This window comes from Capricornis sumatraensis, chromosome 15 (assembly GCF_032405125.1).
Source record: "Capricornis sumatraensis isolate serow.1 chromosome 15, serow.2, whole genome shotgun sequence".
In the NCBI taxonomy this organism is placed as follows: Eukaryota; Metazoa; Chordata; class Mammalia; order Artiodactyla; family Bovidae; genus Capricornis; species Capricornis sumatraensis.
In genome coordinates, this window is record NC_091083.1 from 45,534,888 (window position 1) to 45,551,835 (window position 16,948).

Consider the following 16,948-nt stretch of genomic DNA (forward strand, 5'->3'; position numbering starts at 1 on the left):
CAAAGATGTTCAGGGTCTATCTATGCCTCCCTCTGGCCACTGCCCCCACCGAGCCTGTCTAAACCATCAGGGTAAGTGGGCTCAGATCAGTGACTGTTCACCCCAGCGACCAGGACACACTGGGACAATCAGGGTCTGACTGATGAGCTTTTCAGGTGTGATTTCCTTGCCTCATCTCTGTTTCTTCCTCCTCCAGGAGAAATGGGCCCCGTGAGGCAAGTGTGACCCTCGAGTCCAGCCCGCCAGCCCGACGACCAGCCGGGAGGACAGCACCATGGCTGGAGTCGTGGAGCAGAAGAGCGGGCTGGTGCGCGGCAAGCTCGGCGAGGCCGGCAAGAGGAATGGCCTCATCAACACTAGGAGCCTGGTGGCCGAGAGCCGGGATGGCCTGGTGTCCGTGTACCCCGCTCCCCAGTACCAGAGCTGCCGGGTGGTGGGCAGCGTGGCCCCGGCTGGCCCAGACGGCGCCCGGAACGAGCCACTCCAACAGCTGCTGGACCCCAGCACGCTCCAGCAGTCAGTGGAGTCCCGCTACCGGCCCAACCTCATCCTCTACTCAGAGAGTGTGCTGCGCCCCTGGGGGGATGGCGTGGCGGCTGACTGCTGTGAGACCACCTTCATCGAGGACCGCTCGCCCACCAAGGAGAGCCTGGAGTACCCCGATGGCAAGTTCATTGACCTCTCGCCCGAAGACATCAAGATCCACACACTATCCTATGATGTGGAAGAGGAGGAGGAGTTCCAGGAGCTGGAGGTCAGAGCGTATGTTTGTCACGGGCCGTCGGGAGTGGGATGTGGGGCTCTGGGGGGACGAGAGCCAGGCAGGCACAAGTCAGGACATGAAGCCAGTGAGCAAAAGTGCAAGGAAACCACAGCCTCCTGGGCGCCCTTCACTCAGAATCTGTGTGAGAGATACAGGGATGGAGAAGGAGGTGAGGTCTGGGACCTAGGGCTTCAGAGGGAATTCTGCTTAGGGGACACAAGGTCGAGGCCATCAGGATGGGACTAAGATGCGTTTAAGGGTTGACTGTGCTGGCAGCTCAGGGGGCTGGGGGTTTCTGCTGACTGCCCAGCCACAGGGGAGAGTGCTGTGCTGTGCTAAGTGGCTTAGTTGTGTACGATTCCATGGATGGTAGCCCACCAGGATCCTCTGTCCAAGGGATTCTCCAGGAAAGAATACTGGAGTGGGTTGCCATGCCCTCATCCAGGGACTCTTCTTGACCCAGGGAACAGTGGCTGCTGTCCAAAACCCCCAGGGAAAGGAGGTTCCTCAAAAGCCTGGAAGTGCACACTTGGGGACAATTTGGGATGTTTTGGCTGCCACGTGTGGTTTCCTTAATTTGACATTCTGGAGTGTTTACTAAGGATTGTTGGAACAGCTGAAACCTAAAACCGGCTGGAAGAAATAGTTGAAATTGATAGCATAAAGGGCAGACAAGCTGAATTATTGTAGAGTCCCATCTCCTGTAGGGCGGGCACGGGCGTCAGATCACACTCTTAGGAACATGCATGTTGCCCGTGGTGTGCCACACAGCTGCCCCCATGGTGGGGTGAGAGCAACGCCACAGGGGTCTGAGCTCAGGAGACTAGCACCCAGGCTGGGGGGCAGTCATTTCATGGCTGTGGGGATGGCTGGAAGAAGGCTGCCCCACTGGGCTTTCCAGGTTCCCCTATTGGCCTGAGCCCGAGAAAGCCGGCTGGCCACTGGCCCCGGAGACAGGACCACACACCTGTCATCACGTGGCAGCCACATGAGTCCAGCAAGCCAGAGCTCTTCAAGCCTGTGCATGGAGCACACGTTACATCTGACCGTCCCAAGCAAGTCATGTGGCCAAGACCAAAGTTGGTGTGCAAGGGGCTGCTCAGGGTGACAGGACAGGAACATCTCAACTAGGGGCCAGGACGGCAGCAGTCCCCAGCGAGCAAGGGTGTAGACCGCTAACCATCACTCTTTAATTGTCAAACTGAATGGAATGAGAACAGCCATGCTCCTATTGTGAATGAAACAAAAAACTCAGTCCACACTGACCTGAGGCTCTTCCCAGGAAGCAGCTCTACTTCGGACAAGAGAGAAAACGTGGTTTTGCATCCTTGGCCGTAGCATCACTGGGTCTACAGCAGAGCGATTCTGTGTCCAGGAAATTGCAGTTTGCAGAGAGCTTTGCCCAGGTAGGAGCAGGGTCTGTCGCAGGAGCTTCCCCTCTGCCTTCATCTCCTGCCTGATCAGGCTCGCCCTGCACTTGCAGCAGAGCGGTCCTAGTGCAGATAGGTCTGCTGGCCGGGCACGCGTCTGCTGAAGTTCATGTGGCTGCATCCTCTGGGCTGTGGGGTCGGCGGTGTTAGCAAGCAGATCTATAGAGCTGATTGTAAGCGTCTCGCAGAGGGGCCTCAGCCACAGCATCTGCCCTGCACTGTCTCACAAGGGAAAGTTGTCCTGGGGGGTTCTGGAGGTGCACAAGGATGGAGGGTGGCCAAGCAGGCCACCTCGGGGGCCCTGGGGATTCTCCAGGTGTGTGATCACCAGGCTGAGGCCCTGCAGCCCTGGGGCCTCCTCCTGGTTCCCGGACACAACAGCTAAACCTCATCTCCAGGACCCCAACATCTGGAAATCACATTTCCTTGTCACACAGACAAATTTAAACTGAGAGACGCAGGCACACCTAATAAAGCAGTTCTGCAAACTGTCAAATTTGGATTTAAAGCTGAAAATGAGTGGCTGCAGGTCAGGACTGGAGAGCCTCGCTGTGTGTTGAAAGGCTGATTGCCGCCCCTTTGTGACAAAGCAAAGTCTGCGCGTCCATCAGAGAGCCCGTGGAATGTCATCACTGGGAACCAGTGACGCAAGAGCAAAGGAGAAGGAGAGGCACATTTTTGGAGCATCTTCCCTCCCTCCTCTCACCATCCCATCTGACCCCGGAGCCTGCAGGTGGCAGGCTCTGTCCCTAACACTGCATGTGGGAGGCAGAAGCTTGGAGGGCTCCCAGGTGCCTCTGCTGGCTCCAGACGCCTGTGTCCTGACGGTGATGCTGTGTGGTCCCCAAACGGCTGTTTCGTATACAGCCACCTCCTCACGTCTGAGCCCTCAGCTGGACCTCTCTCCCTTGAAAAATCACAAGTCCCGGAAACCTGTCTGGAGAGATGGGATTTCACACTACAGGTAGCACCTGCAGAGGCTTCTTCACACGCAGGAGAAGAGCTGGGAGGACACGCAAACATTGGACGAGAACCCCAAAGCGAGAATGAGAAAGAGCAACGAAAATAGAAGAGGGGACCCAGAGGAAACAGAAATCACTCGGGAAAAAGCAGGCAGTGTTTTGAACACAATCTCATATCCCGTGAAGCTGGGAGAGGCTGATCTGTGGTGGGGCAAGGAAGCAGGATGCAGTTTGGTTGGTTTGCCTGGCTGCCCCCAGCTGGACCCTCACACGCAGTGATGAGAGAGGTGCTAAGTGGGGCTCCTCCCTTCACTCCTGGTTCAGGGGCAGTGCTCAGACTCTCAAATGAATGACCAAGCTCTTCAGGCTCTTCATCAGATGTAGAAAGTGGCCTTTGTCAAGATGTAGTTGGACAGGGTGTTTTAATACAAAAAACAGGTGTTTAACTTTGCCAAATGTCCATTTAGATCATCGTGTGTGTTGGGGGTTGTCTTTACCCTATTGCTATGACCTATTACATTAATTGATTTCATATACTAAGCTGTCCTTTACATCTGGGGATAAATTGGCCATGGCGTTTGCACCTCTTTATTGCTGGATTCAACGTGCTAACAACTTGGCAAGGATTTGTATTTCTGTGTCCATGAGGACCCTTGGTCCTTGTCAACTGCAGCTTTCTTTTCCTGTGTCTTTCCCTGGTTTTGGTGTCAGGGTGACTGGCCACAAAGGATGAGTTGGGAAGTGTTCCTTCTTCTTCCGTCTGAAAGATGCTGCCCTGCGCTGGGACTTTTTCTTCTCAGATAGTCATTCACAGTGAATCCACCGGGGCCCAGGCTCTTCTTTGTGGGAAGATTTTTTTTTTTACTACTGATCAGACCTGATTTCCTTATGATTTGAAAGAAAATCTTTAGGTTTTCCTTTCATCTTGACTCAGCTTTAGTAATTTGTGCCACTCTAGGGATTTTCCCCTTTTATCTTAGTTACCTAACTTGTCAGCATAAGGTTGTCCATAATAGTGCACTTAAATCTCCTTGCTTTCTGCACAGTTGGTGATGTTTCCTCTTTTTCCTGCCTAATTTGGTGATTTTTCCATTTTCTCCTTGCTCAGCCTAGCCAAAGGTTTATAAATTCTGATGATCTTTTCAAATATCTGTCATCTGGTTCCACTGATTTGTCCTTCATTTCAGTTTTCCATTTCAGTGATTTTTGCTTAGAAATTTCTGATATTGTCCTGTTTTCTATAGTCTAAATTTGCTCTTCTTTATCTAGTTTCTTTAGGCTGGAGCTTATTTATCCCTTTGAGATTTTTCTTCCTGTATAATATATGTATTTAAAGCTGTAACTTTCAAACACTATCTCAACTGCCTCCTATAAACTGTGATATGTTGTGTTTTCATTTCCTGTTTAGTTCAAACTAAGATGTGAGGAGAGCTTCCCAGGCACTGTGATCCTCTCCCTACCAGGAGCTCCTTGTTAAATTCCTGGATCGTCCAGCTCTCTGCCACTTGGCCCAAACAGATCAGAGCCATAAGTTGGGAGAACTGCAAGCTTTCCTGTTTGTGGCTGAGAATGGAGCTTCCACCCTGTGCTCCCCAGTCAACTCAGCTCCATCTAGCAGCAGAGAATGTGGTCCCCAAGAGGAGCCCCTCCCTAGCAGAAATACTTCACGGCCAAGCAGGTGATGAGTCTGGATGAGCTCAGAGCAAGAACAACCAGACTCACACTATTCTTTTTTTGTGTGTACTTCATGATTTTGTTTATAATATTCTTTTTTAAATTAATTTATTTATTTTAATTGGAGGCTAATTGCAATTTACAATATTGTCGTGGTTTTGGCCATACATTGACATGAATCAGCCATGGGAGTACATGTGTCCCCCATCCCGAACCCCCCTCCCACCTCCTTCCCCATCCCATCCCTCAGGGTTGGCCCAGTGCACCGGCTTTGAGTGCCCTGTTTCGTGTATCAAACTTGGACTGGTTATCTATTTCACGTATGTAATATACATGTTTCAATGCTATTCTCTCACATCACCCCACCCTCGCCTTCTCCCACAGAGTCCATGTTCTTTATAGCTGTGTCTCCTTTGCCGTCTCACATACGTTTACGGACTCACACTCCTCTGACTCAGGATTCAGCAGTGGTTGTAAGCAAACACCCCTCCCTCCAGGAAGGCTGTTTTGAACATTCTCTTCAGTCATTCCTCAGGGACAGGATCTGCCTGCCTCCTGGCTCTGTCGTACCAGAAGTCTTGAAAAAGGATATTATCTACAGTGCTACGTGTGTTTTCCAGCAGGCACTAGATGTGGACAAAGAATATGTCCACAGATGGCTTGTACTTAGATTAAGAATCTTAATCAAGTTAATTATCTTTAAATAATCTGACATATATCCACTTAAAGCACTAGGAAATTTAATTACTCATTTTCCTCCCTTGAGACAGTATGTTCAGTTCAGTTCAGTCACTCAGTTGTGTCCGACTCTTTGCGACCCCATGGACTGCAGCGCGCCAGGCCTCCCTGTCCATCACCAACTCCTAGAGTTTACCCAAACTCATGTCCATTGAGTCAGTGATGCCATCCAACCGTCTCATCCTCTGTCATCCCCTTCTCCATTTGCCTTCAATCTTTCTGTAAGTAAAAAAATATATTTGGACATCCCAGTTTCTTATGGCTCTAAGTGTGGATCATTCACCCTCAGATGAGTGATCTGAAAATCATTCAAAATGATCAGGAGATCTGTCTTAACCCTTCTTATAGTCACATCTGATCTAGCACTGTTCAACCTGCAGCAAACTCCTCTTTCTGTAAACAAGCATATGTGAATAACTTCCTATCTGGAAATTAAATTTACCTTTATGGAATAAATATTTTGAGGGCATCCTACATACTGACAATTTCCAAAGACAAATTCAAAAATATCATGGGCAATGTAAGCATGATCGGAATAGTAGTGTGCCATTTACCACTTTCATTTTCTGTGTCAAGGGAAACTCTCATTTAAATGTGGGACTCGCAGCATGTTTCTTAAAAAGTAAAAATCAATATCTTTATATTCCCATCTTACATTTGCCAGTAAAAGGCACTGGAGTGTGTAATTATAGCCGTTTGATGAGGGGAGAATCTATGAGATAATAAATCCATCTGTCATAAGAACACAAGGGGACCGTTCATCATGTTCCTCTGAAATACTTTACGATAAGCAGAAGGATTGGGGCATCAGATTGAATTTGTATGCCAAGGAAATAAAACCTTTTTACTTTTTCAAGCTCACACTGATCAGATCCCTTATCTATGGCTCCTGAGCCCCTGCTCAGAATCACAGTTGGGAGAAAACTGTTTATCTGTTTTGACAAAGGAAGAATGTTTCATCATTATAAGAGTAGAGTTATTCTGGGACTTCCCTGGTGGTCCAGTAACTAAAGCTTCACACTCGCAATGCAGGGGGCCTGGGTTTCATCCCTGGTCAGGGAATTAGATCCCGTATGCCGCATCGAAGTTCAAAGATCCCACATGCTGAAATTAAGACCTAGATCAGCCAAATAAAATTTTTTTAAAAAGACCACAGCTATTCTAAGATTGCCAGGAGTAATATCAACAACTTCAGATATGTAGATGATACCACTCTAATGGCAGAAAGTGAAGAAGAACTAAAGATCCTCTTGATGAAGGTGAAAGAAGAGGTGAAAAACTGGCTTAAAACTCAACATTCAAAAAACTAAGATAATGGCATCCAGTCCCATCACTTCCTGGCAAATAGAAGGGGAAAAAGTAGAAGCAGAGACAGACTTTATTTTCTTGGGCTCCAAAATCACTGTGGATGGTGACTGCAGCCATGAAATTAAAAGACACTAGCTCATTGGAAGGAAAGCTGTGACAAACTTAGCATGTTAAAAAGCAAAGACATCACTTTGCTGACAAAGGTCCGTATAGTCAAAGCTACAGTTTTTCCAGTAGTCACTTATGAATATGAGAGTTGGATGACAAAGACCGCTGAGCACCAAAAAAGTGATGCTTTCTAATTGTGGTGTTTGAGAAGACTCCTGAGGATCCTTTGGAAAGCAAGAAGATCAAACCAGTCAATCCTAAAGGAAATCAACCCTGAATATTCATTGGAAGGACTGATGCTGAAGGTGAAGCTCCAAAACTTTTACCTGATGCAAAGAGCCAGCTCATTGGAAAAGACCCTGATGCTGGGAAAGATCGAAGGCAGGTGGAGAAGAGGGTGACAGAGGGTGAGATGGTTAGATGGCATCACCGATTCAATGGACATGCATTTGAGCAAATCCCAGGATATGGTGAAGACAGGGAAGCCTGGTGTGCTGCAGTCCCTGGGGTCACAAAGAGTCAGACACGACTTAGCAACTGAACAATAATTCTAATGAAATCAGCTTTCATAAGATTACAGATAGCTGTGAGTCAAACAGTAACACAATGTGATTTGAATGACAGTGAAAGGAGAGTCCGTGACTTTGGTGAACCTCTTTCATATTCAGTTTGAACAAACAAACACCAGTAAAATTGGATTCTAAACCACATTGGAGTTTAATAAAATTTCTCCAAGCTTAACCAAAGGTCCACATATTTTAAGCAATATTCATGCAACAAAACCCAGTACCAAGAGCATCCTTTGGGGTCCCTCAGAGACAGATTTGCTCAGTGCTTCATGAAACGTCCCTCCTCAGTGCGTGCCCTTAATGCCCATGTTCAGTGACCACCGTGCATGCAGAAAACACTCGCCACAGCCTGGAGCCCTGGGGAGGCCATTTAACCTTGGCCCATGTTGATAAAAACCTCATCTTCCACCTACTACAGTATAATGTTATCAGAAGAGGAAAGTGATCATAAGCATTCAAGTGTGTTAGAAGAAACGCATCCTTTGAATTTAAAGTTTTTGGTGATGACAGCGTGCCCCACCCTTTTTTGGCTGGATTGCGAGGCATGCAGAACTTCCCAGATGAGAGATCAAACTCATGCCTCCTGCAGTGGAAACTCAGAGTCTTAACCCTCCGGACCACCAGGGAAGTCTGACAATGCCCTTTTTAAGGGAATGATGTGAAGCATCACCCCTATATCATGGTCTGTTCAGCTTTTTGTCCATCGTGCTTCTGCGGAACAATGGAAAAATAACCACAGAAATCAAGCATGAGCCCAGCTTCATGATTGCCGATATTTTCTTTTTTTTTTCCCCATGCAAGCCATTTCACAGCGTTTCCTAAAAAGATAAGGAAAAGCTCACAGGGCTGACATGCAGATGGTTGTTCACAGACATTCTATGAATTCTGCGATGCAAAGAAAAAACCAGCGCAGGGGAAATAGTGCAGGTGGCTGGCCCTCGTGTGCTGGAGCCATGCTAGATTTCTGTAACAAGAGGCATTTGGCCAGTGCAAGGATCATCAGATCCTTCAGACTATCAGCAGGTGAGAGAGACTCCATCATTATGGACAAAGAGCCCGCATGTTGTCCTTGTGGTCCTGGGCATTGGATCCATGGTGCTCATACTCACCAGGAGGAAACAGACACGGAGAAGGCAAGAGAGAAGCCTCACTGTGCAAAGTGCTGAGGGTCCCTGTCTGGCTGGTCTCCAGGGATGGTGCTGTCCCCATTTGGAATTGGGATGGTCCCACCTTGGCTGTCCTGAATGTCAGCTGAGGGTCCCAGAAGGAAGGATCTTTTCTCCTTGATAATGAAAACCACACTGCATATCACGCCCCTGTCACCAGAGAAATGTGAAACTGAGTTAGGAAAACAGCCTCTGTTCAGTTAAAAAACAAATCCACACAGCAAGAGGTGCACGCTGCTGATGGCAGTGTTCATAAGAAAACATAGGAAAATGGCCCCTTGCATGGTTCACCCGAGGTGCACATAAATATCCACCTGATATCTGTCAGCAAAACATCCACCAGCCTGCAGTGGTGCTGAGCGGACGAGTCGTGAGAAACCTCAAGCCTGGAAAAGTGAGAACCACCAGGGGGTCTGGGGGATGGCCAGTGTCCTCCTCAGACAGGTAGAACCTGAGAAGTCGGTGGACACTCCTCAGAGAGGAGAGAAGTATATCTAAAAACAAAACATGTTGCTTGGAACCATAACCTTACATAGGAGGGTCCGGGTTGTGAAGGGGGAGCAGCCGTAACTTGAGGTCAGATCCCAGAGGACGGTGGTCTTTCCAGCTCACCATCCAGTGCTCTGCTGGCCCAGGCTGGGTCAAGTCTGCACACGTTTCAGCGTGGCATTGGGTGGATTTTCCTCTTGTGCTTCTTCTAGGAAATAGGAGGAAGATCTAGCTTTCAAGAGGTTAGCCAATTCCTGAGTCTCCTCTTCTGATCCTTTTGCTTTTATCCCTTTTGAAGTGTCAGTAAGCAGCAGATCACCCAAAGAGAGTTAGATTAAGTGCAGACACTCGAGGGTCCTGTGAGCAGTCCCCTCCCCCATCACCTCACCTCTCATTCATTCCCTGCATCCCCAGACTCCTGATCTCTCAACTTCCCAGCCCCCCACATGGCTTTGAAGCTCCTCCTGCACCCAGAATATTCTCTCCTCCCCTTCACTGAGCTATTCCCATCAGCATCCAGGTCACAGTGTTTGTGCCCCGGCTGACAAAGTCTCTGTGTTTTGGCTTGTTTATTTTCTGTCACACTGGACACTGCCGAGCCACCTTAGGTTGAGTTTCCCAGAAGCGATCAGTGATATGAGGACTGATGAGCACCTGATTTACTGGGAAATGCCCCCTGAAGACCAGCTGGTCAGCACGGGGAGCAAGATGGGAGGCATCCAGGAGGGATGGGCTTCAAAGCACAGAGGCGCCCGGCCTGGCTCCAGGACCAGGGATGTGGGCAGTGTCCCCATGGACACTGTGGACGGAGCAGGCCATGGGTGAGTCAAGTGTAGCCTCCAAGGTGAGGACCAGAAGCAAAGTTCCTGGATACATCCCCAACTCAACAATGAGTGGGCGCCTGATGACCTGTTGCACTGATCGGTCTATCAATGAATAGACGACTCTGTTCGAGGGCCTCCAGGTCAGTGTCATCCTTTTTTTATAATCAAAATGCAGTCAGACTCTCCCTGTGTGAGCACCCAGGCTCCTCAAGCATTTATGCTCCTGGTGAGCATTTATGTGACCTGGACTTTGTTTAATGGGATGCTTTAAAAAGTCTCCAAAGTCAAGTCCATGGGGCAGACGTGGAAACAGCGCTCCACAGGGCCTGCGGTGGCCCCAGGGCCTCTTGGCAACGATCGGCTTGGTGCTGAGACACAAGAGCAGACAGTGTTTCCCACGAACCACAAAAACAGAGACAGGCTCCAAACCAGGAATAAGGAGAAAGCAGAACATGAAGACTGTTATTGGCATTTCATTAGAGAAGAGAGAAATCCCAAGGTCGTTCTAGCTAATAGATCTTCCCCGTGACTGCGGAGGAAAGAAGAGAGAGCAGCGGGGCCCCACCAACCCCACTCAGCCCCCTGCCCATCCTTAGAGTGTCCATGGGATTGAGAAGATCGAAGCTCCCAGGGACAGCCTTGTGGTCCCTCTGGAGAGGACGGAGTCAGAGGTGCGTGTGGACAAGCTCGGCATGGCCACTGGGCCGCTGTCCCCTGCAGAGTTTGTCCATGTTGGAACAAGATGAGGAGCCTCGTGGAGGCTGAAGAACCCAGGAGAATTGAGGACAGAGAACAGAATGATGACGGTGGGCTTGTCATTGCTGTCGTTGCTGCGTATTTGCTGAAGTAGACGTTGGTCCAGAGGTCGGTATCAGGGCAGACAACTTGGGACATTCTTGACATATGACAGTGGAGAGACGCCCCCAAGACAGAATCCCCATGATTCCCCATCCAAACACCTCTCTGGAGCCCAGCAGCCTCTGTGTAGGTAGGTCCCGGCTCTCTAGGGTGGGGCCTGGGCATCTGCATTTCTGACAACTTCCAGTAAGGCCGATGCTGCCGCCCCTGGACCACACTTTGAGCAGTGAAGGCAGAGAGTGTCACTGTTCAGTGGTCCAGGCAGCTTCTAAGCCACTTCATGGAGAAGCTACAAGAAGGTTTCTCTCACTAAAGAGGGGCTACCCCCAGCGCCCCCTTGGGATGCCTGAGGACCTCTCTCTCCTTCTTCTAAGGAAGGCCCTTAACCCATCGACAAGGCTCACCCCTTGAGCTCCCTGCCCCAGGACCCTCCCAGTAAGACATCACTTGACCCTCCTCATCATCCTGGTCGCTCTGGATCCTTCTTGAGATGAGGTGAGTAGATCATCCAGAGGTGATCTGAGCAGTGTGGGGCATTCTGGAGCTCCTGCCCCTCCTTCTAGAACCTCCCTCCCCAAGGCCTGCTGGTGCTGCCAGGCCTTTGGCGTCCGGGTGGCACTGGCCTCACTTGCTGCCTCTGCCCAGGCGCTTCCTCCCCAGGCTCTTTCCATGAGTCCTCCTGCCTCATGCTTAGCCTCAGGGGGCGGTGAGGATGGCTAAGAATCCTCTCCATGTGTCTTCTAGAAACGTAGCAATGAACTGGTGCGGCCTCACAGAGGAGGCAGGTGAGCTCCTTGCTGGGCGGATGCCGGCGGCTCCAGCAGGGTCCTGGCATCAGGCAGTGTCCACTGGAGGTCAGTGTGTTCCTAAGGGACTAGCAGCTCTGTCCTCTGTTCCAGCTGGAACTGCCCACCGCCCTCCCTGTAAACACCCACCTCCCATCTGCTGTTCTTAGCATGGGCTGGGGGTCAGGTGTGAGAATGTCAGACTGCTGGCAGACAGGAGAATGTCAGACAGGAGGCTGACCTCTAATCCACCAGCTCTGAGTCCCTCCTCACAACACCTGGGGTCCACCTGGAGGGGAGGACGTCTGCATTTGGGAGGCAAAAGCTAAGGGAAGGATGCCAGGGACTTGGAGGAGAGTGTGGAAGGAGCCAGTTGCCACATCAAAGAGAGAACAGATGCCTCCCCAAATAAGAGATACAAATGGCAAATAAGCACGCAGAGATGTCCACATCACCACCTCGGGAGAAGTGCGGACTAGAGCCAGCACAAGTGAGCCCTGCACAGAGCGTCGGAGGGCAGGCAGCCGGGAACCGACAGCTACCGAGCGCCACGAGGATGCAGGAGCCAGTCGGCTTCCCCGGAAGACAGCTGATCGCTTTCCTGTAAAGTTAAACACCGTGTGACCCAGCAACCCCATTCCTGGTATTTAAAGACACGAATTCTATGTTCAAGCAGAAACTTGCACGAGTGCATCACAGCCTTCATTAGTAAGAACGAGAAACTGAAAGTAAAAAGCCTTCGGTGGACGAATGGATGAACACACAGCAGCACTTCCTTACCGTGGAAAACCACTCAGGAATAAAACGGAGTGAACTGCTGACACCCCCAGCAGCCTGGGTGACCCTCGGGGCCTGGTGCTGAGGGGGCTGGTCAGGGGTCTTGCCCCAGGCAGAGGTGTATCCTAGTTTAGGCTCTGGGCCACACTTACGTAAGAGGTGCGGTCACGGATGAGGGGATGCATTCTATCTTTGCAGTCCCTACAGGAACTCTGTTCTAGTTTCGACACTTTTATGTGAGTCTAAAATTGTCTCAAAGGATGTGTGTGTATGTCTGTTTGTCTGTGTATACACATATACATCTCTGTGACCTAGACTTAGTTGAAGAGTTTTTAGATATGACCACAGACACAGTGAGTGAAATAATTTATTCATGAACATACATACACATACTGTACAAGGCCATCTTTAATGAATTTTAATATTCTATAATCTTCAAACTAACTAAAATACATTTTAAATACATGCATTCCTTTCAATAAAATGAAGTATTTTAGGACAGTAAAGAAACTTGGGAAATGAGTGATTTTTTTTTATTTTTTAATTGAAGGATAATGGCTTTATAGAATTTTGTTGGTTTCTGCAAAATATCAACGTGAATCAGCCATTGTTGTTGTTCAATCACTCAGCCATGTCCGACTCTTTGCGACCCCATGGACTGCAGCACACCAGGCTTCCCTGTCCTTCACCATCTCCCAGAGCTTACTCTAACTCATGTCCATTGAGTCGGTGATGCCATCCAGCCATCTCGTCCTGTCATCCCCTTCTCCTCCTGCCTTCAGTCTTTCCCAGCATCACGGTCTGGGGAAGTATACATACATCCCCTCCCTCTTGAACCTCCCTCTGGTAACTGATGACTTTGAACAGCCCAGCCAGTGACTTGATATATGGCTATATGTTTACTGTGATAGGATCTTGCACAGAGGCATCACTTGGTTTAGAAAATGCTCTTATTTTACAAACTAGGGAGCCCACCTCTGCCACAGGTGCACGCGGACATGTGGGGCAGTGGCCACACTCGGTGGCAAGGGGGTGAGGTACACCAGGTAGGCAGGCCCTGGGGTCCCTGCTCCTAGGCAGATGGCTTTCTCGTTGCTGCAGAGGTGGGGCATGGAGCTCTGAGGACCTCACCCTGCACAGGGGCTGGCATCCTTGGCCAGTCCCTGATGCTACAGAAGGATGAAGGAGGCATCAAACAGGCAGGAGGTCCACAGTCAGCCTGCTTCAGAGCACGACAGCCGTGGCCCCCACTCCAGCCAGAGAGGCTTCTGGAGCCTGGCCAGGTGGGGGGCCCAGGAGGAAGAGTGCGGCTGGGCTCTCAGAGGAAGGCCCTGTGGTTCTCACTGGCCCCTCCTGAGGCACGAGTAGCTCCTGCACTTCCTCAGGGTGCAGATCCTCTGTGGTGGGTGGGCAGATGGGCGAGGACAACTGGAATGACACTGTGTTCCCATAGCTCATTCCCAGGAGGTGTGCACCCCACCTCTCTGAGCAGACAGACAGGTGAGGATGGCTGGATGGATGTGTGTCCGTAGCTCGTTCCCAGGAGGTGAACGCCCTGCTAGGGCCCCCGCTCCCTGCCCACCCTCCTCGCCTCTCAGTCGAGGACAGTGTCACCCTCACAGGCCCAGGTGAGCTGTCTGCCACCAGGATCACCTGGGAGCCCTTTGTCACTGGCCCCGGGGGTGGATGTGCAGCCGCCCGTCGGCTCGGTGACCTGGCTTTGTTCCAAGAGCCGCCCTGGGCTCCACGCGCCTCCGAGCTCCTGAGAGAGCAGGCGTGTGACACCGACACTACTAAGTGGCTTCTCTGCAGAAACACGAAAAGGACAAACTTGATGAAACGCCAAATCACAATGTAAAATGAATTATTCATGTGTCATAAAAAGAGTGAATTTGATATTTTTTTCATTTCTCCCCCATAACTCTCCACAGTGTTTCCATTAAAGTGTAATGAAAAAAAAGGGGAAAGTGAATGCAATGCCTAATCCCCAAAAGAAAGAATTCAATTTAAAGTATAATTTTTTCCCTCCTAAAATGGCACGTGTGAGGGATTTTTTGACTTTTTATTTCCGAAATAATTTCAGACAGAAGAATTGCAAAAATGGTATGAAGAATCCCTATATGCTTGTCACCTGGTTTCCTTTGGTCTTAACCATTTACCGTTGGGTGCGTTACCATTCTCTCAATGTGCGTATGTTTTCCTGAGCTCTTTGCAAGAAGGTATCAGACAAGATGTCCTTTTACCCCTAAATGGGCGAGGTATGTTTTCTAAAAACAAGTGCAATTATAAAAGTCAGGAAATTAAAATCATTCTGGTACTGTCATCTCATCTATAGACCTTATGTACATTTTTCCAGTTCTTTCAATATTGTCCTTTTAGCAAAAGGGGAAAAAATCAGACCCAGTTCAGGACCCAACCTTGCATTTTCTTGCTCTTCTCTTGTTGTTGTTATTGTTTAGTTGCTAAGTCGTGTCTGACTCTGCAATGCCATGGACTGGCTCCTCTCTCCATGGGATTCTCCAGGCAAGAATACTGGAGTGGGTTGCCATTCCCTTCTCCAAGGCATCTTCCCAACCCAGGGATCCAACCCACGTCTCCTCCTTGGCAGGCGGGTTCTTCACCACTGAGCCACCAGGGAGCCCTGAGGCTGTTCTCTGATCATAGTCCTCTACAATCTGGAACCTTTCTTCCACCATCACCTTTATGTTCTTGACATGTTTCGAGAGTCCAGGTCGGTCGTTTCACAGGGGAGCCCTCCTTCTGGGTCATCTGGTGATTCCTGCTGGTTGGATTCAGGAGATGGAGCTGTGGGCAGGGCCCCCATGAGGAGACACCTGCCTCCGCGTGTCCTGTTACCAGTGTGGCGTGTCCGTGGGACACCTGACAAGCGGTGATTCCATCCCTTTTTGCAAGCGGCATCTGCCAGGTGTCTCCCAGGCAAGCAGCATTTCTCTGGAATTAATAAGCCTCTTGCGAGGAGGTGCTGTGTGAGGATGGAGCACCCCACTTAGCGCTAGTTGTTCACTTACTGGTTTTAACATTCTTCACAAGCTCCTAACCTCATGGCCTCTTCTGTATTCATTAGCTTGGCATTCATCCATGGAGTAGAGTTTTCCCTTCCCCCATATTTATTTCTTTACACATTCATTGCTTCATACAGGCTGGACCATTGATTGTTACTTTATAGGTTCCTATCCATCCTTACAGTATCCATGGTGTGTTTATTCTCTTTGTTACAGATTAGACAGCAGATGCCCCTTCTGGTTGGCTCTGTGTCCTTTTGACACAATTCATCATCTCTTACCCATTTTATCATCATTTCCTGCGCAGAGAGCTGTCCCAGGTCTGTTTTGGATTTGGCAGCCCTAACCCTGAAATCGGGCATTTCTTCAAAGTGCCATGGTTCCACATATTGGAGAACCGTGTTTAGAAACCGACGTCTAGGCACTGGATCTGCTCATCACCTGGGAGTGGGTGTGTTGTCCCAGGCCCTCCCCACAGACTGAGCTGGAAGAAACGTGTAGCACATGCATACGTAAGCACATCTGTGTGACTGTGTGTACACAGTCCATGCGTACACGGCATACTTATTTTTTTAATCTATAGATAGATGGAAACTAACATCCTCAGTCTAATCCAGGCTTCTCACATCTGTATCACACACTCTTTTTTCAGCCACTTTTTATCCCATGGGCTGGACGCCTCACCATTTATGTAACCGCTGTCCTTCGAATGAGCGTTTAGGTCATTCCTAATATTTTGCAATTACATACAAGGCTGCAATGAATAACCTTGAGCATGTGTATTTTTCTATTATCGGAGGTGAATCTTCAGGATAAATAACCTGGAAGTGAGATTATTGGGCCAAAATTCAGCACGTATTTAATTGTGCTGCACATTAACAGATCTGCTTCCTAAGGTGGCACCGACTGCATCCATCCAGCCTGAGTCCCCACAGCCTAACAGACGGGGTGGCTGGCTTAGGTAGAACATGGTATCTTCATGCGATTTTGCTTCTTTCTTAAAGCGAGGATGGACATCATTCCACTTGGATGAGACGAGACCATCAGAGCACCCAGGCCAGGAATTTCAGACACTGACCCTGCACTCATGTGACTCTGAGAGTCAAGTCCTAGTTCAAACCAATCCCAACCCGTGGTGCCAAAGCTACCGTGGACTTTCCACCTGCAAAGAGTGGGGAACCCAGTGGGTAACGTGTTATATCTCTCTGACAGGTGTGACACAAAGGGGAAGACTAAGATCTAAAGGCGTGAGCATTGCTTTACGCAATTACATGAACCTCTGTGTGCAGAAAGTCGCACACGAAGAGAAGCACACTGGACGGGAAGCTACGACAAACCTAGAGAGCGTGCTGTTTTTTACTTACACAAGTTACATTTATACATCTAGTAGGTAAAGCAAATTGCACCCATTTCAAAATACACATTTAAACACACACCTGAGTACCTTTCAAAAGGCAAGAAGTTTTTAAGAGAA

At 49.3% G+C, this 16,948-nt stretch overlaps 1 protein-coding gene across 1 annotated transcript in view; it reads left to right on the forward strand.

The window, feature by feature from the left end:
- Positions 1-274: 274 nt before the first annotated feature.
- SYNDIG1 (synapse differentiation inducing 1) overlaps positions 275-16,948 on the forward strand; it is a 53,334-nt gene continuing 36,660 nt past the window's right edge. The window contains exon 1 of the mRNA XM_068987843.1: positions 275-754. Within this exon, the coding sequence (XP_068843944.1) occupies positions 275-754 (480 nt within the window). The remainder of the gene's footprint in view (positions 755-16,948) is intronic.